The 25553-nt window shown below is 37.5% G+C and overlaps 1 protein-coding gene across 5 annotated transcripts in view; it reads right to left on the reverse strand.

The window, feature by feature from the left end:
• Positions 1-25553, reverse strand: part of KDM6A (lysine demethylase 6A) — a 266362-nt gene that overhangs the window by 114773 nt on the left and 126036 nt on the right. For 4 of the 5 annotated variants that reach the window (XM_020996047.2, XM_020996046.2, XM_020996045.2 and 1 more), the window contains exon 6: positions 15912-16032. The exons of the other annotated variant lie outside the window; for it this stretch is intronic. In XM_020996047.2, coding sequence (XP_020851706.1) covers positions 15912-16032 — 121 coding nt within the window. The remainder of the gene's footprint in view (positions 1-15911; positions 16033-25553) is intronic. 5 annotated transcript variants of the gene reach the window in all.

The raw sequence follows: 25553 nt of genomic DNA on the forward strand, positions 1-25553 counted from the left end.
TCCTCTTGAGTTTATCACATAGTTCACAATCTTTCTCTCCTTCCCAACTACTGCCCTGATACAAACCTACTCATTTCTTATAATTTACTACTTCATCCTTCCTCAGCACAAAGATGGTCATAGCTGTCATCACACACCACTTCAAGAACTCTGAAAGTCCCTTCTACTTCTGCCTTCCAAAAGCAAACCCTGCTCTTCATCTAGACCATGATGTGCAATGCCTTGGTCCCCTAGTTCTCTCCCAGTTCATCTGGGAGAGCATCCTCTGGACTAGCTATACTTTCCTCATTTTCCCATAGCCAACCTGTTCAAATTTATACCATCCTCTTCTTGAGTCCCTGGCTCCCTTCCCATATGGTTGACTGTGCCCTGTCAAGACAGTCATGGATCATTCCCACAACCTGCAGCCTTAAATCTTACATGCATGCTGCTGAAAGAAGGTGAAGGAAATCTCACACCCATTCTGACTAGTTCTTCAATAACTGTTAAATAAACTCAACCGAGCCTTCACTAATTAATATTGCTAGGCAGTAATCTTTCTACACCTCCCTAAATATCTCACCCACCACATCTCCCCCAAAACCTTTTCATCCCTCCTCAAACTTTCCATGGCTCTCTGTTTTCTCACCCTCTGGGCTAACAATCTTGCTTCATATTTTATTGAAAAGAATTGAGGCCATTCACTGAGAGCTTGTCTCCCTTCCTCATCTTCATCTCACATCACTCAGGTGCTTTTTGCTACTCTCTCCCCCTTTGCACTGTCTCACACAAAGCAGTTGCCCTACTCTTTGCCAAGGCCCTCTACCTGGCACTGGTGATCCAATTTCATCCCATTTGCTCCAGCAGATTGTTCCCTCTTTTCTCTTTGCCCTAAAACCCCTTTCTACTCCAAACTTCCCTACTACAGTCAAGGACACCCCTATTCTCATATCCCCTCGACACCCAGATTCTTGACCTTAATGGCATCCTTGACTTGTCTCTCATAGCCCCTGTACCCCATATCCCAATCTGCTGCCTAGACCTGTTAAATTTTTACCTTTGCAACATCTCTTGAATATGCCTTCTTATTTCACCTAATACTGCTGCCACTATCCTTGTGAAGGTCCTTATCTCCTCACATGTGGATTATTTTAATGATATGGTTGGTTTCCCTGCCAGAAGTACTTCCCCGACCTTGCCCCTACTACGTCTTCACTTCAGCCACCAAAGTGTTTTTCCTAAAGGGCAGATCTATGTCACCTCCCCATCCAATAAACTTCAGTGGCTATCATCTCCACAATAAAACATAAATTCCTCTATTTGGGGTTCAAAGATATTCATAACCTGGGCTCCCCTGATTCTCACCTTTCCAATCTTCTGGTAATACCTCACTTTGATCTATTGCAACTGGCCTTCTTGCTGCCCCACGAACAACACACTCCATCTCTAGGCTCTAGACATTTCCCCCGTTTGTCGTCCATGCCAGGAATGTTCTCTCTTCAGCTATGCCTCCGGCCTTCCTTCAAATCTCAGGTAAAATCATTTCTTCCCTATTGATTATTTCCTTTTCATTTTGTATACAGCTTATTTGTACATATTTGTATGTTATAAAATACCATTAGATTGTGAACTCCTTGAGGGAAGTTCTTTTGCCTTTCTTTGTATCCTTAACAGTACACTTTCTGGCATATACTGCTGTTGTTTAGTCATAGCTGACTCTTTGTGACCCTGTGGACCATAATGCACCACGCCCTTCTATCCTCCACTATCTCTCAAAGTCTGTCAAAGTTCACGTTCCCTATTTCCATGGTACTATCTATCCATCACATCCTCTACCATCCCCTTTTGCCATCAATTTCCCCCAACATCAGTCCTGTCTTCTCATTTATCACAATTCCAGTATTTTACCTTCCTATAAATAACCTGAATTAATTTCTGTAAGTATTAAGTGATGTGATCTCCTTGCTGTTCAGAAAGTCTCCAATATCACAATTCAAAAGTGTTGATTATATGGCACTCAGCTTTCCTTATAGACCAAGTCTCACAGCTATACGTTGGTACTGGAAAAACCATAGCTTTGACTATACAGACCTTTCTCAGCAAGAGGATATCTCTGCTTTCTAGTGTGCTGTCCAGATTTGCCATAGTTTTCCTTCCAAGAAGCAAGCATCTTTTAATTTCATGGGACAGTCGCCTTCTGTGGTGACCTTTGAGACCAAGAACATAAAATCTGACACTGCTTCCATTTCTTCTCCCTCTATTTTCCAGGAAGCAATGGGACAAGTTGCCAACAGCTTTCTTTTTAAGTCAATCTTCAAGCCAGCTTTTATATTCTTCTCTTTCAACCTCAAGGGTTTCTTAATTCTTCATTTTCTGCCATCAAAGAAGTATCGTCTGCATATCTGAGATTGTTGATACTTCTCTCAGCTTCTCAACCTTTGACTGCAAAGTATATGTAAATTAATCTAATAATGACACTCACCATCTGGTAATGTCCATGTACAGCGTCATCATTTGGGCTGCTGAAACAGTGTTTGCTATGACCACTGAATTATCTTGACAAAACTCTACTAGTCTCTGCCCTGCTTTATTCAAGGCCACACTTATTCCAATTATCTTCTGATTTTCTACTTTACCATTCCAATTCCCTATGCTGAATGTGACTTCTTTTGGTGTTATTTCTGGAAGATGTTGTAGGTCTTCACAGAACTGATAGACTTTGGCCTCTGTGGCATCAGTGGCTAGAGCAACTGTGATGTTGAATGGCTTGCCTTGGATTCAAAAAGATATCCGGTCACTTTTAAGATTATACCTCACTACTGCTTTCTTACCCCTTTATGGAAGGCTACTCCATTTCTTTTAAGGGATTCTTGCTGACCGTAGTATATGTAGTGATCACCTGAATTAAAATCATCCATTCCCATTCATTTTAGTTCACTGACACCCAAGATGCCAGATGTTTATTAACCTTTCCATTGGACTTTCCTTTTGTCACTAGACAAATTTCCAGCTGAACCTCCTTTTGGCTTTGGCCCAGCCACATTACTGGTACAAGAGCTACTTGCAGCTGTCCTCCACTCTTCCCCAATGGTGTATTGGACACCTTCTGACCTCGGGGGGGCTCATCTTCCGATGTAAACTCTTATCATCTTAGTAATGTCCATGGGGTTTTCTTGGCAGGGATACTGAAGCGGTTTGCCATTTCCTTCTGCATTGGATCACCTTTGGTCAGAATTTTCCACTATGACCTGTATGTCTTGGGCAACCCTATGCTCACAGTTTCATTGAGCTATGCAAGCCCCTCTGTCATGACAAGGCAGTGATTGCAAGAAGAGGGAAAAGGGTGAAGGTGAAGGACTGGCATATAGCAGATGCTTCATAAATGCTTATTGACTGAATAATGGTCATCATCAACTAAACTGCCTCAAGGGAAGCCTACTTTATTTAAAAAAAAAAAGAAAGAAAGAAAAGAAAAGCTCTCCTAATTTCAAGGGAATTGTATTTGCGTAAACTATTTGTTTGCTGTTTTTGTGAAATGCCAAGCAGTCCTCAGTCCTACAATTAGATAATGACATACACCCTCTTGAAGGACAGCATAAAGGACCCAACAGTGAGAAAACTAAAACCATGGCACAACCTCTGGAATTTTAGGGTTATATAACTGATAATATGAGTTTTAGGGTGTGTCTCAAGGTGAGGAGGATTCAGAAGGCAATGAGAATTTGCTACCATGGACTTTTTTGCAACTCTTTGCTGAAAGCCATTAAGAGGAGCATAAATCTAAATCCTCCACAGGAGTACAATCTGAGATATAGAAGATTTTGAGGTTCTGCATAAATGAGCCAATTGCATCAAAGGCAATTTTCAGAGGACAATAAGGAGTGCTGCATTGGTTTAAAATATTTCCACTCTCATCTCATAACTGTGAACTGGTATTTTCTCTTTATGAAATTTCCAGTGAGAGGCCCCTGAATATTTCCCAAAGCTAGCAAAAATGGTTACTCTTTGTATATGGCAAATATAGTAAAATTACTGGCCTAGATAGAGTCTCTGGCTTTGCTGCTTTTTATTTTGCTTTATGTCTCTCCCTCAACTTGGGTAGGTGATCCTGAGCTGGACATTTGTAGTTTTGGTGCGAGCCCTGTAAGTTAGAGATGTCAGCTCAGGACTCTAAGTTGAAGACAAATGGCAGCAGGAGAAATTTCCTGAGTGAAGTGAATGACCACTTTCATGTTACCTGCTTATCCTGTTCTACTTTTTGACACCAAACTATAAAGATAAAGAATGACTAAAAAAGAGGTGAGTATACTCCCAAACCACCTCTTCAGGGAGGAAGTCCTTAAGTGACGCACATTACATGTTTTTTCAGTCTTTTTCAGCATATTGATTGGTTGTGCTAATTTTCACCCTCTTCTTTCCTCATTTTAATATTTAAAAAAAATACCATTTGTTATATGGGTCATATTTCTAAGAAAGGAAGAGATACTGGGGGAAACTGTAATGATATAAAAACAAAAGACAGGAATAAAAACTCATTAAAAAATAAACCTTATAATTTGTTATAAGATTAATTGTTTTATTTCACTTTAAGATGAGTGCCACAGTACACTTCAATATAAGAGCCTGAATCAGCTTAGGCCTGGACCAGAATACTGTGCTTCTCTGGCATTGCTTGATCATGCTAATTCTCCTATCTGTTGCTCATCATCCATTATCCTCTACTCCATACTTGAGTGTACTTCAGGGCTCTCTCCTGGGCCCTCACTTTTCAATTTCTACTCTTTCTTTCTAATCTCATCAGATCCAATAGACTCAACTATCATTTTATGCATGGGATTCTCCCAAATATATATATATATATACACACACATACACACACACACACACAGAGTTTTCATCTCTCCTGCACTCCAGTCCTACATCTCTACTTAGAGGTTTTTCATACTCAGTGTCTAAAACAGTCCTAAACTCATCCTTCTTCTTGCAAATTCCCTTATTTCTATGAAGGGTACTACAATTCCGCCAATCAATCAATAAGCTTTTATTAAAGACTTTCTATTTATCAAGTACTATTACCCAAATTAGCAACATCAAAATCATCCTTGTTTATTCTTACCCCACTCCTATTAACCAGTTGGCTGTGTCATGGATTCCAACTCCTTAATATCTCTAACATTTGTGTCCTTTCTCTTTACTCATACCAAACTTACCCTTGTCCAGGATCTTACCATTTCTTTCCTAGACTATTGCAATAACCTAATTATCCTCCCTGTATAGCCAGTCTCTCTCTCTTCCTCAATACATTTTCCACAGAATTGTTCCAGATTTATATTACTAAAGCCCACACTTTTCTGCTCAAGAGAATTCACCAGTACCTTCAGGACCTTCAACATTTATATTTAAATTTCAAATTTAAATCTGTCTTTTGCCTTCCTTTCCAGAAAGATTACAAATTACTCCTCATCTGATATACTCTATCTATGTTCCAGCCAAACTGGCCTGCTTTTGTACATTTTGAATCTTCACCTTCCATGCCTTAGGCAAGGTTGTCCTCAATACATCGAATGTTCTCCCTTCTTCAACTCCATCTCTTATAACCACTAGGTGCCTTTCACAGTTCATTTCAAATGCCATTTCTTCCAAGTAGCCTTTCTTGATCTCCTCAGACAATAATATCTATATAAAAATCATGACATTTTAAATGTATAGCATTTATCTTTGACACAATGTCTCGCTTAGTATACTAGAAACTCCTTGAGGTAAAGATTGCCTCACTTATTTTTGTATCTCTAGTATATAGCAGACTATAAATGTTTCACGACCAATTGAGAGGAGACAACATAAGAAAGAAATACAAATATGAAGATACTACAAATGTGTGTGTGAGAGAGAATCTCTGTCTTCAGCATAGAGATGATAATTGAAACCAAGAGAACAGATGAGATCACAAAGAGAGAGAATGTACAAAGGGAGTCCAACAGAGCCCTGGGAAATATGCACAGCCACGGAGACATGAAAGATGAACTAGCAAAAGGGGAGTGGTTAAACAGGCTGAAGGACATTGTAGTTCACAGTGTCAAATGAAGCAGACAAGTGAAGAAGGATGAGGCCAGAGAAAAGACCACCAGATTTAGTAGTTCAATACACAGAACAGTTTCAAATATAAGCAATAAGGTTGGAAGGGAGTAAATAAGAGGAAAGGAAGTGAAGAGATTAACTGTAGACAACTCTAAACTAGGAATATGGCTGATGAGAGCTATAGAAAGATAGTTTCAGAGGACAGTGAGAGACAGTATTTTTTTTTTTTTAAGAATAGAGGTAACAGGCATTTTTAGAAAGCGGGGAAAGGACCAGCAGAGATTGAAGATTAGAGAGATGACTGAGGATGGAATATTGCAAAGATGATAGGGGAAGGGCATGGCACAGATTTTAGCAAGAAGAGTCACCTCATTATAACTGTCAGAGACTGGAGAAAGGAGGGGTTGAGTGGGTGTGATACCAAGGAATTTGGAGGAGACAAAGGGAAAAGATGGAATTCCTATCAAATGTCATTTTTCCCCTAGTAAAGCAAAAAGCAAGGTAAAAGAAAAGGGACAGGAAAGCATGGCATAGTTAAATTTAAGAAATGATAGTTTTTTTAATACATTTTGTGGGGAAGGAGACAAGAAACCAATTAGGAAGGAATAAACTGCTTTGGGGTAACAAAGACTCAAATTAAGTTGAGTAACATGAACTGAAAATATATTCAGCCAGAATAGTTGTGTGATTTCCTCTAGCTCCATTCAGCAACAAAGGAGTAGAAAAACAGGATAAAGATGGTGGGACTTTAACCCATAGCTGAGCTGACTAACTGGAGAGACTGTCTTAAAGTAGGCAAAGAAAAAATGTTTTAGGAGAGGTGAGAAAGATGAAAGGAGAGGTTACAATCAGATAAAGTAACATTACCCTTAAAGACTTAAGAGTATTTGTGGATTCTGGCAAAATACACAATGTGACCATATCAGCATGTGTGGGTGAAATGAAGCGAAAGAGCAGGTAACCAGAATAAGGAATTGGTAGATTAGGTAATATTCCCTCTCTCTCTCCCTCCCTCTCCACCCCCCCCACCCCGGTCTCTCAAACTCACCCCCCCCTCCCAAAGTAATGGCAACACAGGGAGGATTTTAAAATGGCAGTGAGAAACAAGGTTTATTCCCTAGTACTGCTCCAGGTCAAGTATGATCAAGGACTTGAGAGAAGAGAACAGTTACCTACCCTAGAGCCTTTCAGGGAGGACAAGATTTCTGTCATTATAAGAAGATGGAAACTGAGTTTGAGAGATCAAAGACAAAGGGAATTTTGGTTAAAAAAAAAAGGAGAAGAAGAAGAGGAGGTAGGGCTGAGTCAGATAAGGATGGTAAAATAGACAATGATAGCAGGAAAAGGAAATTCCTGCTTCAGCAGCTGATGACTCAGCTATATGGATTAGAAGAACAGGTAGGTATTTCCTAGGCACAACATGGAAGAAGGTAAACTACCAGTTGCTGAGACTCCTACTGTGCATCAACCCATGAAAAAAAGTGGGCAATATTGGTTTGGGAGATGGAGATTAAGAATGCAGAAAAATCAGGTAATCAGGTAACCTAATGATGGTTGGTCCTTCAGGGGCCTTGATGAAATTATATTTGGCACCATTTTTTTCCTTTATACTAACATGATCATGGATGCTACACACCCAAAAGTGAGTCAATGTTTCCAGTCAGGAGACTTTGGGATTAGAGGTGAGTCCTGGTCTCTGGATGTTCTGTGCTCAGGGAAGGTGAATGTGTTGACAGAGGATTCAGTGAGAGAGCTAATCTACACAGCCAATTTGTTATTCAAAGTGCACCTCATAATCTGGGTGTTCAATGGTAATACTAGCCTGAAGTTTTAACATTTTCTCAAATGGTTTGGAGGAAAAAGTACTATCTCTTTATAAGGAAACTAAACTCAGGCAAACAGGCCTACAAGAGGATCTTCAAGTGAGTATCAGACTGTCTGTCAAACTGTCACTCAATTCTTTTTTGGGTGTGATATTATTAGGTACAAGACACGACCAGTGTCTTTTGGTTCTCTTCAGGGGAAAAAACCCCCAAACATTCATCATTTTGGAGAAATTTATTTTTCAGGATGATACTGAATTAATTTAGAAGTATTTTAAGGCCAGATTAAAATAACAGAAATTAATCATTCAATATCAACTTTGAAGGAAATCTCCAAGGATGTGTTGGGCCTTAACATTCTTATCAATAATATGGATAAAAGCATAGGTAGTATTCTCATCAAACTTAGAGAAAGGACACAAACTCTTTGGGGATAATAAAAATTAAAATTCAAAATAATCTCAACAGGATAGGACACCAGGCAAAGGAAGTATCTGCCTCAAGGGGCTTACATTCTAATAGGGGAAACCTCAAACATACGGGAGTCGGTGGTCCCAGGGAAGGAGTACTTTTTGTTCATAAACTTTCAATAACATGAATAGTCTTCTTGTTTGGCATTTAAAGGCCTTTATTAAATGGCTCTAGTCTGGAATGCCCAGCATTAGAGGTGAGCGTACATGACTCTATCTCACAAACTATGTTCCAGCCTAACTGGCCTGCTTGCCACTGCTCATAGACACAGCTAGCACATCCATACATCCTTTTCATTGTCCATTTGGAAAAATGAACAGCACAGGTTGCTAAGTTTGAAGAGTTCCCAGGAGGGTCTGCTGACAGTGCACTGTATTTGTAGAAGTTTATTAGCATAATAACTTGAAAAATGCATCTCCTTGCAAGATGGTATCAAAAATATGAGGTACAACAAAGAAATAATTAAAAAGTATCACAATTTGCCAAATGGAATTTGTCAAGTCTTGGATAAGATGACCTAAACAGCTCCCTTTCCCCCATATGTATGTTGGTTGAGGACCCAGTCCATACAGCATGTAAAATATGCATTTGGGAGGTTTCAGAATCACACTTTGGGGCACATGTAACAAAAAGGCTACTTCTCCTATTTCAGAGGAAGCCAAAATATACTCTCACTTTCCTGTCTCACTACTGCTGGATGATGGAAAACTTTTCACTGGTCTGTGTAACCAGAACTGAATGCGCATACAAAAGGTTTGAGTGAAAGAAGTCTGTCTCTTCCCTGGATGCTTTCAAACGACAAGGACTGCCTGTCATACATAAGCTGCCCAGTAGCCAAGAACAGCTAGGAGGCAGATAGTTCAGTGGAAAGAGCATTGGGCCTGGAGTCTCTAAGACCAGAGTTCAAATCTAGCCTAAAGACCTAGCTGTATGAACCTGGGTAAGTTACTTAACCTCTGTTTGCCTTAATCCACTGGAAAACAAATTAGCAAACCACTCCAGTTTCTTGGCCATTTTGACATGCTATGAGTCCAAAGGGGTCACAAAGAGTCAGATACAACAGAACAACAACAACAACAACAACAACTTTTGTCATTTTTTTTTCTTTTCTGTTCTTTCAGGAATAATTATCCTCATACGGGAGAGCACAGGTGACCAGTGATACTATGAGACATATCAAAGACATCCTAACTAAAGTTCGGAAGACAGTGGCATAAGTAGCAAAGCCCAGTTAGACACGCTGCAGCCCTAGAAAATGATATCAGAAAGGATTAACTTGTCCATTAGTTACACTACACCACAGAAGTGAACTCAGGGAAATCCTCAAACAGAGAAGAGGACACACAGGACAAGGAAGTTTACCATACCAACAAAGGGGAAGAGGTTGTCTTGTAAAGTTAAGTATAGATAGAGTCAATCTTTTCAGAGACAAATTGGTACTGATCAATATATATTAAGGATGGGGCTTCTAAGCAAAGCAGTTCTGATAATACACACACACACACACACACACACACACACACACACACACACACACACACAGAGGAATATAGGAGGATAAGAAAAAATTCTCAAGTATTCCCAAGTTGACATTTATAATTTCACAATTTCACAAGGAACACTAGGAAAGCAGAACATTTTACTACTTCACAATAACTCATTAACTACAACCTTTTTTTTGACACTCAATTCCATGTTTTTTCAGAGTATTTATTGAGTCATATTTATTGTATATTTTCTGGTGCAGTAGGAGCTATGTGTGGAGGATGCTCATCCTCAACCCGTTTCTACCAAGCCAAAAGGCCATGCCCCCTGAGTTGTACTGATGCTACACAGTCATTGACTTTGCCAGCTTTACCAACCCAAGCAGCAGTTTCAAGGAAAGTACAAGGCCACCATTTAAGGTTTTGTATTGTCATGTGATTTTCAGGAGTAGATATAGTTATAGCAGAACCAACTGTAACAGAAACCCCAAGCACTTAAAACTCTAAGAATTCATACACCCTCCCATAACCCAATCTGTTAGTCCAAAGTTGATTTAGAAAATAAGTCCAGAAGTAGTAATACATATAACAGAAATAAAACAAAACCAGAGTAAATTAATGATTTTTAATTCTCTTGAAATAAGAATTTAAACAATCTCTATAGCTGAGCTTTACATTATTCCCCACTGAGAGGCAAATTATATGCCCAATTAAAAAATCCAAGAATATATATGAAATCACATCCTTCCTGAACGGCCTTACTATCACTATGCCTCGGCTCCAGACACACTGTCCTTTACTTCAGTAGCCAGTCAGCTCTACCCCTTCACACTTTCTAGCTCCTGAATCATTATCATCTCAACTCTGCAAATGTTCCTTTTCCATTCAAAATATCTTCTACTTGAACAACACTTCTATTTATAGTTGCCTCATAAATTCCTTGAGGGCAGCGATGGTATTTGCATCCTCAGTGCTTGACAATTAATAAGCACAAAATAAACACATTCAGGGCATCAAAAGATCAAAGATACAGGGGTCCTCAAAAGGCCACCTAGTCCAATCATTTTATTTTAGAGATAAAGAAGCTGAAGCCAAGGGAAATTAAAAATCATATGGGAAGTATTATTAAAGGTAGATTATGAACTCAGATCCTCTAAATTAATAGCCAGAAATGAAATGATCTACATGCAATCATTTATAATCAGGAAAAGAAAAACTGATGGACCAAACTGATATCCAGACATAAAGAAGCTGTGAAAAAAAAATTGTGAAGAAAAAAACAAACAAAATTTTAGAAAACTGGATCAAAAACCCAAGAGACTAATCAAGGAACTAAAAGGATTTGAATGGAATATACTTACAATGCAGAAAATGCTTCTATTAAAAAAGTTTATAAAGAATAGTTCTAATATAGATTGTTATTAGAAACAATCAGAAATACTAATTCTTCCAATAAATGTAATAAAGTGTTCATTAAAATATCAAATGTGCCATAAATTTCAATCAATATACATTTATTAAGTACTTACTAATATGCCAGGCACTGTGCTAAGCTTTAAGAATAAAAAAAGAGTAAACACAGTCTTTGACCTTAAGGAGCTTACAATTTAATGAGTGAGACAATACACAAACACATATATACAGGATATAGAGGGAATAATTAAAATAGGGAAAGCACTGGAATTAAGAAGGGTTGGGGAGGGCTTCCTGGAGGAGGTAGGATTTTAGTTGGGATTTACAGTAATCCAACTAAAGGAAGTAAATAAGAGTAAAAATGTTCCAGGAATGGAGGAACATCAAAAAGTGGGGAGCTAAGAGACCAACTGCCTTATTTGTGAATAAGCCAGGAGGCCAGAGACATTTGATTGAAGAGTATATGGAGGGAAATAAGGTAATAATACTGGAAAAAGGAGGGGGCTAGGTTACAAAGAGCTTTGAATGCCAGTCAGAGCATTCTGTATTTGATCCTGAAGGCAACAGAGAACCACTGGAACTCACTGAATAGGAGGGGTAATATGATCAGACCACTGTTTTAGGAAAATCCTGTTAGTAGGTGAATGGAGAATGGATTGGAGAGGGAAGAACCCTGGTGCAGGCAGACCCACCAGAAGGCTGGGAGGATAGTAGTGTACTCTACAGTAACAGAGAATGGTAGGTAGGATGGGAAAGAGAGAGTTTAGGGACACAGGCAGCATGGCAGCAACCTGGCTGAATTCTCCCAATATTCCCCTTCAGACAACTTTAAAAAATTACACAAATTCTTTAAGATTACACTTCAAATTCTGAAGTGGTATAGCCAAGAAATGGTTTGGGGGTGAGTTAATTTTTCATCCCAAGAAAACTTAGGAGGTTAGAAGGAGAGGTCTGTGACACTGGAATAGGGACCAGGCCAGAGCCCCACCAGGTAGCAACATCAATAGTGAACTCTGGAGGCAACTAAGGAGCACCAGTGCTTGCAGATGCATGGCAGCAAGGGATCTGGCCACAGCTCAGGGTCAAGAAAAGAATTAGCAATTGACGCCGTAAGGGAAGAGAGGCCCTTTCTAGGTAAAGACCAGAGTACAGACCAGGAGGAAGTGATCACTCCTCTTCCCAATCACACCACCTTTGAAGAACCAAAAACTTACAGACCCCCCAAAACTAGCTGTGAAAACACAGAGTGAAAAAGCCTAAAGCTTGGGACAGTCCTCTCTCCACTCCCAGGTGAATAGAGCTGAATTTCAAGTTAAAAGTCTGGAAAAGTGAACAAACAACAAAAGAATTAGACCATAAAAGGGTACTATGGTGACAGGGAAGATTAAGACGCAAACTCAGAAGAAGACAACTACATGAAGAGAGCTATAAGCAAAGCCTCAAAGAAAAATGCAAATTGGACACATGCCCAACATGAATGCCTGGAAAAAAATTAAACAGATAAGAAGAAAAACTTGGGCTAGAAAATTATGAAGGGAATTAACAGCATGGTAAAACAGGCACAAAAATTCACTAAAGAAAATAATTCCTTAAGAATCAGAATGGGGATTGGGGGGGAGAGGGGGTTGCGCGCAGCTAGGTGGCACAGTGAATAGAGCATTAGCCCTGAAGTCAGGAGGACCTGAGTTCAAATCCGGTCTCAGACCAAACACTTAAAACACTAGCTGTGTGACCCTAGGCAAGTCACTTAACCCCAACTGCCTTAAAAAAAATTAAAAAAAAAAAATAAAAAAGAATCGGAATCGGGCAAGTCTAAGATAACTCCATGAGACGTCAAGAAATAATATTATAAAATCAAAACAATGAAAACACAGTAAGAGACCAGACATCATACTTCAAGAAATTATAAAGGAAAACTGAACAGAAATAGAAAGAGATCCCAAAATAAAAACTCTCAGGAATATTATAGCCAAATTCCAGAGTTCCCAGGCAGGTCAAGCCAGAAAGAAATCATTCAAATACCGTGAAATCACAGCCAAAGTCATACAAGATTTAGAAGCCACATTATTAAAGGAATGGAGGGCTTGAAAATAAAATTAGAAAAGATACTGTAATTAAAGTCATAGGAGGTAATGAGATCACCAAGGGAAGATGAAGAACAGAAGAGGGCTCACAACAGAACCTACAGTTAGAGGGTGTAATCTGGAGGAGAATTCAGTAAAGGGGATAGAAATAGAGAATGGTGTCCCAAAAACCTAGAGAGAAGACACTATTCAAGCAGGGGAAGTGATCAAGGAGAGTGAGAACTGAGAAAAGGCCATTGGATTTGGCCAACTAGGAAATTATTAGTAACATTGGTGAGAGCAGTTTGGGAAATGACAAGGTCAGAAGCCGGATCATAGGGGCTTAAGAGGAGAGAAAGCAGAGGTACCTATTGTAGACAGCCTTTTTAAAAAGTTTAACCACAAAGGGGGCAGAAGAGACAGATGATGATAGCAGGAAAAGAAGGATCAAGTAGGGGTATTTTTCAGGATGGGAGAGAGGTTAGCCTTGTTAAGTAAAGGCACTGCATCACATAAGACAGGGGTGAAGGAGGACAAAGTGGCAAAACTCACTTGAGATAGCAGATGACAAAAAAGGGGAAAGAGAGAGATCACAGTGAATGGCCTCAATTATTTCTGTAAAAAAAAAAAAGCAAAGTTCTCAGCTGAGAGTGTGGGGGGAAGGAGAGTTGATAAAGAACTTAGAATAGGATTGCCTAGCAGTAGTGAGGGCCCAGCTGAGGTTGTGTTACATAAATCTGTAGTGGATCCAATCAGAATGGTTGTGTAATTTCCTCCATCTTCATTCAGAAGTATGTTTCTGGGAGTAATACATAATATAAGGGGCTAGGAATTCAAGAGAGAAGGAATATCTTCAGGTTAAAAAGGTGAAATTAAAAGGAGTAATCTGAGATCCAACAGAATTCACTAAACTTTTGAGACATCGACGATATAGGTACCACAGTAGATAGTGCACCAGCCCTGAAGTCAGGAGGACCTGAGTTCAAATCCGGCCTCAGATACATAACTCTTACTAGCTGTGTGACTCTGGGCAAGTCACTTAACCCCAATTGCCTCACCCCAAAATAAATGAAATCAATTACATTGAAATGGTACTATAAAAACAGTAATTAAAATCAAAGTTCATGGACCCACATTAAGAATCTCTGCTCTAAAAGACCTGCTGGTTGTATGGAGATAAGAGAAATATGTGTGTGTGTGTGTGTGTGTGTGTGTGTGTGTGTGTGTGTGTGTTAAAGCTCAAAGACTTTTTTTCAAGGAATGCAAGAAAAGCAAAACCTACTACAAATGTATACCTGGTCTGGTTAAAGGCAATAATTTTATTAATGCTAAATTATATTCATGGAAAATTAGTAAAAATGACAGGTGATCTCAATTGTCTAATTTGATGAATACTGAGTTTAAAGTTAAGCTTTACTGGGAAATTTTCCATCACAGGAGAAAAATGTACAGAGGTACTTTGGTAAAGTGGTTTGTTCAATCTAGAACACTGTCAATAATCCAGATGATACACATTTCTTTTTCAAATAACTTTTTTTCTTCTCTAAACATTTCTCCCCTTAAAGCTTTCAGAATTCTTGTGAATGTGGAAGCACATACTGACAACTTAATGCCATTAAGTCTTTGCTCTGTCATTTCTAGAATCATATGCTCTTTCTTGCACTTTCATTATTTCCCTAAGAAAATGCTAATAGTTTTTATCATATTGTCAACACCTTAACTTAATCTACCTTAAATGTCTACCTCTGAAGTATTACATGTCCTAAATATTGTACTCTCTACTGACATTTGCTTTATGGCTTCACTGAATTGGATATTTTGTGTGTGTGTGTGTGTGTGTGTGTGTGTGTGTGTGTGTGTGAGAGAGAGAGAGAGAGAGAGAGAGATCATCAATATTGTGTACCTAAGGTTTATAATTCAAAAAGATAAAGACAATAACTTCAAATTACTCCTAGCAAATACATGTAAGGCAATTGAGTGTTCAATAAGTGCTTTTTCAATAATAATCACAGGAAGGGACATTGTAGGGAATATATCTTGGGATGACTCCTTTATTTTACACAAGAAAATAACTCAGAAACATTGCAATCTAGGAGGTTACTCTTCCTTTCTCAACCACAGTCAGACTATTTTAGACTAATATTATTTACATCATTTACATTAGCTATTTCCTTCAAATCTTCTAATGATCTTTTCAAGAAACAATATTTTGTTTTAATACAAGTTAATGTTAATGAGGAGAACAAGGAATCCAAAAAAAGAGAATACAGCCCTTAAAAACAGAACTTTATGTTAAAATTTAATTTCTACTAAAATATTTGACACGTTTCCAAACATGGTTCTTGGCATATTGGTCCTTGGAAAATCTCATTTTCCTGATCAAAGATATTTTTCTATGACAGGTTTTTATTGATAAAGGATCCTAAAATTCTTATTTCTGAATATTTTAGTCCTTGGCTAATATATAAACAATTAAATCACCTAAATTTCTAAAACAGCTTCTGAATTGCTAATACAAACTCCAACATTAAGTACATTTAAGAAACTATACAAAATAACAATTTTATCTGAAGGTAGGGAAATAGAACCCAAGAACCTACCTTTAAACTAGACTCATAGTCTGTATTCACTTTGAACATAAGCCCAAGTCGTAAATGAATTTCCTTGGCTCGACAAAAGCTGGGATCAACATAAAGCACCTCCTGAAATGCTTTAATTGCCCTGAAATAAATAGACATAAAAGATATCACTTTTTTTTTTGCAATTTACTTGCATGTATTTGCTAAGGAGTACAGTATAAATCGTATTTTAAACTCAATACCATTTTTAATTCAATAAATATTTATAGAGCACCTACCATATGCAAAGTACTGCTTTGGTCACTGAATAGTTATTGTCAAATTCAAAATTAGGCCCCCTGACCCCAGATCTAGCTCTTTATATACTGCACCATGCTGCCTCCTGTTTAGTTATAAACTATGGAGTTTACAAAAAAGTACTTCGAGCCCCCACCCCTCCATGCAGTAATTTGAAGAGGAAAAAAATTTGTACCTCTTCATTCATATAAAGTGGTGAAAGAAGGAAATGGAAAAACTAGTTATTCAGATGACAGAAATGGTAGCCAATGTGAAGATACTAATTACCACTTTCAGAAGGGGTATTATTCTCTAATCATTTGATTCTTTTTTCATTAAATGTTTAGGGACTCAAGAAATTTATAGAAACTTAACTGTTTTCCCAGGTGGTTTTTTTTTTTTAATCACTGCTCTACTCCCCATTCTCTAATGTGTTTTAAAAAGAGGCAGACCAAGAACTAGCTTATGCTTACTGATCCTTCACTTGAAAACTGTTATGGCTGCTGCTTTTTGTTTCTATATACCATGAAGGAGAAGCAGTACAATGCAGGAGGTCAAAAGCAAGGATGAGAACAAGGAGACCCTCATGCATGACTTGCCCTGCTAGTCAGAGCCCTAGGCGAGTCACTGAAAGTCTCTAAACTAAAGCTTACCCACCTCTACAATGAGGCCAACAACAAAACCAGTCAAACGAGAAATGAATGGAAAGTATTCGGCAAATTTAAAGCATTTTATAAAAATGTGTTATTGGGCACATGAGTATAATAGGTATAACTAGATTTTCTTTTATTTTCTTTAATCTCTGTGAGCTCAAATTAATTCACCCTAAGGACAGCATTGGGTCAACATCCTAAGCATGTCAAACCACCAAAATAAATATCTCTCCAGAGCTAAACAACCCCCACAGATCAATGAGTATTCCTGGCAGCTGAAATGAGTAGGGACAGAAGATTTAAAAAAAAAAAAAAAAGAGGTGAGAACAGAGAAGACCAACAGGGAAGAGAGTAAACAAAAATCAAATGAAACATATATAGGTATAAAATTTAGAGAACCACAATTTCTGGGTCAGAAAGGACCTTAGTCCATCTAGAGCAGCCCACAACGATGAATTTAAAATTTTTTTTACACTTAAAACAGCACAGCTACAAAACATTCAATAAGCGGACATTCAAACTTTGCTTAAATATCCCATTACCTGGCTAAGGAGCCAATCCTACTTTTTGATAGGTTAATCTTTTAGGACATTTTCCTTATTTTATGGCCTGAATTTATCTCCTCCATTTCTATTACTCCCAACAGGGCCAACAAAAAAAAAATTAATCCTTGTTTCACATGACCTTCAAATTACTAAATTCTGTCTCTCCTAAGTCTTTGGTCCTCCAGGCACAACATTCCCAATTCTTTCAACTATCTTTCTCCAGTCCTGCAGTACTTTCCCTTGTTAATGAACTTTAAAAGACTGTTGACTCAGCAATAACTTCAGCCATTTTGGGGTATGCAATTAATCTGAACCATGTGATTTGAATTTATCCTATTGATCCAGTTTTGTGCTATACTTTATGGTCCAAAGATCATCCACTTTGTCAAAGAAAAAAGAAACAAAATAGTCGTTTATCAGATCTGCCTATTCTCTGTCATCATTAACTATTACACCCATTCTAAGAAGAAATACTACCCTGTTTTGATAAAACATATTTTTGTTTTACCGAGCTCACTCTGAGCTTTGGAATTTCTGCTGCTATTTTTTACAATATTTGACCATTCTTACTAATTCATACTCTATTACTGGCCCTTGTTTCAGTTTTCTGTATGTCACCTAAATCTCAATTGATGAGGTCCTTGTGCATCCACAACAATCTCTTTAGACAGAGCTCCTTTTTGCCTCACTAGCTTTGGCTCTCTTTGAATCTGAAAATTTAATTCTTTAGAGCTTCCCATCCCTTTTGGGCTAACTTCAGTTGCAGTTTATTTTTCCTTTGAAGCATTTGAAATTTGCTCTTCGACAATTTAGGGGACATGTCCCTTATCCTAAGCTATCTTCTCTTTGTCTATTCTTTGCGGGCAGGAATTAATGTTCTTTTGTTTTTCTAGGCATCCCACAGTATCTGGCACTCAATAAATGTTTGATGAATTGAAACAATTAGATTCTCCATCATTTCCATGCTCCAACAATTGTTTCTCCCTACTGACAAAAATCAGCTCTAGAATTTTCTGTTGTTTCCTCAACGTGTATTTAGATAGCTTTTGTTTTTATGTCATCTACATATGGTCCAATATTTTTAGATTAGGAAATTATTAAATGCAACTATGAGGCACAGTGGATAGAGCGCCAGGGCTGGATTCAGGAAGACTCATTTTCCTGAGATAAAATCTAGCCTCAGACACTTACTAGCTGTGTGACCCTGGGCAAATTGCGTAATAAGCCCCATTTGCCTCAGTTACCTCATACACAAAAAGAGCTGGTGAAGCACTCCAGTATCTCTGCCAAGAAAATCCCCAAAAGGGGTCACAAAGAGTAAGACACAACTGAAAACAAACAACTACTCTCTTTTTGGTACAGCAGATATCCAATTAAGATGTTCTATATACCATGACTTTGTATCAAACTTAAGATCTAATTAATGAACTCATCTATTTCCTCTTTGTATTCAAAATGATCTACACTACCTTCCAACTATAACACCCCTATGTTTCATCCTTCTGGTTCCTGGATTTCTTCATTAAGTGTAATCTTGTAATAATCTGTGTTCCTCTATTCCAAACCTGCCTGATATCTATCTCATTTCTCTTGAACAAGACATGCCCTTCCTTATTCAACATTAGTACTCCTTGCTGCATCAGGCAGATTGGCTAGTCTGCCTCTCCCTGCGTGTCATTGCAGTTGCACGAGTGAAACAAACTAGCCTAGCTGAGGGTTTGTAGTTGGTGGTGTCAGTGGTGGTGGGGATGATAGACTTCATCTCTATAGGGTTTGGTCTCTTGAATAATGGCTATTGGAGCCAAGCTACAAAGGAGTTGGGGTATGGGATAGGGGAGTGTAAAGGACATCCTGCATCACAGGCAACTGGTGTTGTTGCTTGGGAGCAGGACAGGTCCCTTCTCCACTAGGATTGCTTCCATTCTTGCTATTCCCTGAACATGACTCTCGCCATTTCAGTGCCTTTACATTGGCTGCCCACCCTCTTGCCTAGGTTTGGAATACAGTCCCTCCTCACTTCCACATATTATTCACATATAAATAAAAAAAGATAATGTGAAGACAGAGAAAGCACTAATGTAGTAGTGGTGGTATCAGTGGTAAGTGGATGAGTGAACAACTGAGTTCCTCCAAGCCTAAGCGCTGACATTGTAGAATGTAAAGAGCAGTTAACAGAAACAATAAGCTATTAAGGTAATCGCATTTGTATTTTGTAAAAGGTCAATTCATTTCAGATTTTTAATAGATCATTTTTTACCTCATAAAGGACAAAAGACCTTGAGAGACTATGACCTACCATGTCAGGCACTTTGCTATGTGCATGGAAGTACAGAAGCAAAAAAACCAAACAAACAAAAAAACCCAACAACAACAACAACAAAAAAAAAACAGTTCCTGCCCTCAAGGAGCTTACAATCTAATAGGAGTAACAACATAAACAAATAAGCAAAATCAAGCTCTCTCGCTCTCTCTCTCTCTCTGCATGTGTGTGTGTGTGTGTGTGTGTGTGTGTGTGTGTGTATGTATGTATGTATAGGATAAAGAAGCCATAATCAACAGAGGAAAAGGCTTCCTATAGGAAGTGAGACTTTAGGTGAGACTTAAAGCCAAGAGGTGGGCATAAGGAAGGAAAGCATCCAAGTTAAGGGACCAATCAGTGAAAAGGAACAGCAAGGAGGCCACGTTACTGAATTGCACAGTATGTGCGAGAAGGGAGTGGCACTGGAGGTTGTGCTGTAAGAAGACAAATGGAATGGGGGTGAGGGGAGAGGAGAGGGAGAAACAACTAAGTTATAAAGGGTTTTATATGTCAAACAGAGGATTGTTGACACTGGAAGTGATAAGAAGCTACTATACTTTAGTGAGTAGGGTGTGTGATATTGTCAAAAGTACAAACCTAGATGTCATCTATTCACAGTTTGCAGATATAATATAAAGAAGTGCTTAATACTTCATTGTTCCTTTAGGAAGACATTAATTTGATGGAATTAGAGAGCAGTTTTTCAAATAAACTGTATTTTAAAAAAAGGAAATTTCAATTAATATCAATTAACTAACACCCATTAAGATTTTTATTTATTATGAAATCATTCCTCTCAGACTAGAGACATACTGACAATGGCTGGTTGCCAAGGGTCACTTGACACAAAAGAAGAGTGCACAGTGGCAACCCATACACCAATTTATATGATGGGTACAATACTGACTAGTGGAAGGCTAGTTAAGCTGGACATGGAGAAAGAACTCATTATATCTTTACTTTCTTTTACATCCCCTACATCTTTCATGGGCCTTTGTGTAAAATCCTTGGGTGGGCCATTTGTTGTGCAGGCCTGAGCTATATCTAAAAAAATCAGTTGATATGGGGAGCCTCTATGAGTTGCGTGAGTCATTTCTGGAAGTATAGTAGACTACTATGGGTGCGCAATCCAGCTTTTTGAGAGGATATCTATCTAGGATCCAAGGGATTTCTTTCTCATCTCACCTCCCTAATTTATGACAGCATCTTGCAGAAGAGATAACTGTGCCAAGCAGAGAGCAAGACCAGGGGAAAATAGTATGAGCACACCATTAAAAGAGAAACAAGAAGGCTCTGCAGCATCAGAAACATGAATTGCCTTGGCCACATGTGTTTCCCAAGTATATACACCTCCCTAGTGGTATACTCTTTTTGTGTATACCACTCTTCCAACTGAAGCTATATTTTATTTATGGGAGAATATAACATAAGTTTATAAAGGGAATATTTCCTTACTACTGATTGTGCTATGCCATTTCATCAAGTTGCTTTGCTTTGAGTTAAATGAATCAACCCCCTGACCACTGAAGGTAAACCCATGGGTGCTTGTGAGTTTTAGCATTTTGCTTTGAATCTGGGGTAGTCACTGAAATCTATGAGTGCAAATGGGGATGGGGCAGAGCCAAAGACTATACTTACATGGGATATTTGACGTGCTACTAAGGAAAGTCAGCATTGTTTTTCCTTTCCAGAAAAAATCAGTTTTCCGGGATGTTTCCTTTAAAAAGTCAGATCATTTTTTTTTTCTGAAATAACTTTTATATGGTTAAATGCTTAAGTATTAAATCAATACATTACCATGGTCATTATGAATATGCATGCTATTAAGCAGTATGGGTGCTATATTCCGATATTACTAATGCCTAGATATGCACCTGGAACAATTTTTTTGACTCATCCATAATAATTTTCTTTTAAAAATTTCCTTTTGAATCAATCCAGACTGCTTGCTTGTGACATAAATGTAGATAGCTTGTCTGAGATATCTAGGAAAACCTGAGTTCAAATTCTGCCTTATGGGAAAGTCACTTAACCTATCTGCCTCGGTTTTCTTATCCATAAAATGTGAGGATAAAATGAAATAATATTTGCAAAGTGCTATATAAATGCAGGTTACTATTATTGTTGTTGTTACCATGACTTACATATGGACTGTGAATCCATACAATAATATCTGCATGATGATGACCTAGATACCATATGGAAAACAGGAGAGACTTAATAAATGTTTGCTTAAACAAATTGGAGATTATGCTATCTACTTTCAAGATCTTCATTACTAAGCTTTCTCAGTAAAGCAAAATATTCCAAATAATGGAAAATTTACTACAGATATAACTTTGGATTAACCAATCACTAGCGGACATTTCCATTCATATACTACTTCATCTACTCTACTGTACAGTAGTGTTATCTGTTCTCAATAGGCTGACCTCTTAAACTTCCTGAAAAAAGTCTTGCAGTTCATTTTTCTCAGTTTCTTGTAAAATTCTGCTCATGTTTCTTTTTCCATTCTCCTTTCCCTCTAAATTTGCTGGGTAACCATCATTATAACATTTTAGTCATTGTCAATTTATTTCACAGTTCACTGAATGGGGCTGTAGCAGAAATAGAGGAACAAGGGATAGGACCAAGCATATTTTAGTGCCTGCTATGTGCCAAGCCCTTTGCTAAGTGATTTCTACAAATATTTCACTTAATCCACAACAACTCTGCAAGGTTAATGCTGTTATTATCTCCATTTTACAAGTGGAGAAACCTTTGCAAGATAGGTGCTATTTTTATCTCCATTTTACAGTTGAGGAAACTGAGTCAAACAGAGGTTAAGGTACTTGCTCAGGGTCATACACAAAGTGTCTGAGGCAAAATTTGAATTCAGCTTTTCCTTCTAGGCCTAGCACTCTGTGCACTGTGACACCAGCTTACCTCAAAAACCTTTCACAAAAATTAACAGTTAAAGAACATGTTTGTTTTGCATGTAATTTTATATAATTAGGCTTATCTTTTAAAGTTTATTAACTTTTAAGTCTTTACTTTTATTAACAAACAACTACCAATCAAAATAAAAAAAAACAAACTAGTACCCAGTACTTTACCAATTGTAAAGCTTTAGTACCTGAGATATCTAATCTACCATCATTCACCAAACCCAAATATACATTTCATAGCTAATAAAAGAGACTATAGAAGTTAACAAGTATTGGAAACTGTAATTACCAGTTCAGCTAAGTAGAATAAATAGAGGAAAAAGAAATCTTTCTTCAAACCATGTGTAAAAAAATTTTTTAACTACTCTCCAATTGTTTGCTACAATTCACTGCAGAAAGAACACTAAAATTTAAATCAAAAGACCTGGGTTCAAATCTATAACTGCTATCAAGTCCAACTTTTAATCCCATAATATTTAATACATAAAATTCCTATGTCATTTAACATTCTTACTATAGGTATACTTTGCACTTACATTAGTGTGAGAATATTCATCCTTTATGTTCTCAGTGCTAATTCAATCAACCCTTATATTAATGAAGTATTAAAGATTTTCAAAAAAGGTTTATATTCACTTTGGGGAATATTACATCAAATCAATGTGACCAAGTTAAAAATCCAGAAACACTGGCAGACTAAAGTGGTTAATCAAATTCAATAAGGAGTAGGGATAGAAACTGAATCTGTCAACATCACTGGTGTCCTAAGGAATAACTTCTACCAATGTAAGCTGTCAATTTCTATGCACCTCAGAGTCTTAGAGAGTTACCTATACCAGATATGTCCAGGTTCACACAGACAGTACATGTCAAAAGTGGGACTCAAAGCCACTAGTTTAACAGTCAGTTCTCTACTTACTGCACCAAACTACCAACCACAAAATAATAGTAAATCTAATCATTAAATCTTAACAAGGATAAATATTATACCTGTATATGTATATATGCATATATGTATATGCAATGTGTGCATACACACACACACACACACACTCTCTCTCTCTCTCTCTCTCTCACACCAACACTGGCCTAGACAACAGTCCACAAGAAAAAAGGTTTGAGGGTATAAATGGATAAGCTCAGTATAAGTTACCAAAGGGACAAAGACTGGCAGTGACTGCTTTTGATCTTGTGTCTTGTCTTTTTTATCTTCTGCTCATAGTGGCTGATGTACATTACAGAAATTTAATAAATGAACTGTAAATTAACAAAATGAGCTAATGCTAGCTTCAGACTGTTCTAAAGGAAGCAGAAAAGCTCTCAGAAATGTAAGGTGATAGATAACAAATATAAAATGCTAGCTCTTTATTTTAGATAGATACTACTTGTTATATTAAAGAAAAGTCCTTTTATGCCTGTATTTGATGTTTTTTATTTTTTAAGGAAGTGGTGTTTTTTTCTTGTACATGAACAATATTGTAAAGACAAACAAGGAATTCATAACTGATGAACAATTACAAACTATGATTCTACAGAATAAATAAAGAAGCTTAGCACAGTGCCTGGTACAGAGAAGGCGCTTAATAAATGCTGATGGACTGAATTATACTGCCCACTACCTGGACAGATATATGAAAAGATTCAGAGTACTGAATGAGATTTTTTTTTAACATGGCCAATGGCATGAATTTGTTTGGCTTGAATATGAACACTTAATATAGCTTTTTTCTTTGTTTCCACTGTCAGGGAAGGTGGAGAAGAGGGGAAAGAGAGAAAAGAGATTTTTGTTGATCAATAAAAAAGTGGGATTTTAAAAGAGTGAGATGAGACATGGCTCTGCTGTATTCCATATAACACTCCCCAGTCAGAACATACATGAAGGTTTATTTTTCCAGGCCATTTAAAAAAAAATGTAATAATGACAAACTGGAATGCAAGCAAAAGACAGAAACCAGGATAATGAAGGATTTACAGACCAGGGCATACTAGGATCAACTGGAGAAAATGAACATTTAGCCTAAAGAACACTTATGAGGGAACAGAACCATCATAATTCAAGTATTTCAAATGTGGGCAAGTTGAAAAGTTGTCCCATGTGAAACGGGCTTCCTAAGGGAGTGACAGGTTAACCTCTGTTACTGGAAGTAACATGCATGCAAAGGCTAGATAATGAATTGATTTTTGGTCACTTAAGAGCTGAGAAAGGTATTTTCCTGGAGTTCTTTCAATTCGTATTCTGTAATATATGTTTTCAAATTCTTTAATAAAAAGTTGCCTAAGACTTCTTTAAACTGGAGCCTTTTAAAGCGAAACTTTAAAAAAAAAGTTTTGATAATTACATTTCAATATAATTGTTAGTATTGTATTATTAAAAAATATTACTCTACGAAGATGAGTCCATTGTACCAAAAAGGTTAAGGACCCAATCTAAATGGCTAAATCATTGACCAGTAAACAGAAGAAATAAGCTTCTCCTAAAAATTAGAACTGTTTAAAGTAAAATGCACTGCATCAGAAGGTACAAGATTCTCTTTTGTTTGAGGTGTTCATTCAGTAGCTAGATAGCAACTTTCTGCAAGGCTTATTAAACTTTTTCCACTTGTGACCCCTTCAGCACTCCTTGAACTTTGGGTTGCAACTGAACTAGATGACCATTAAAGTTCTTTTCAACATAGATTCTCTTAAAACTTACACTCTGTCTCCCCTTCCTACTTGAAATATATTCAAACTGCTGGTATATATATCTTCCTGTTTCATGACTCTCAGGCATTTTAAGTGAGAAACAAATGAGAATGAAACACCAACAGACAACACAGCACTAACACTGACTAAAAAATTATACATTTAAACCTTAAACATCAAGCAAACCAATGAAATCTTTAATTTGTGAGTATTATTCAAAGGATTTTCATAGTAATGTATCATTTGTGTAATTTTTCCTGTTTATTCTTTCACATTCAATA

Source organism: Phascolarctos cinereus, unplaced genomic scaffold (assembly GCF_003287225.1).
Source record: "Phascolarctos cinereus isolate Bilbo 61053 unplaced genomic scaffold, phaCin_HiC Scaffold_726;HRSCAF=1367, whole genome shotgun sequence".
NCBI classification, from domain to species: domain Eukaryota; kingdom Metazoa; phylum Chordata; class Mammalia; order Diprotodontia; family Phascolarctidae; genus Phascolarctos; species Phascolarctos cinereus.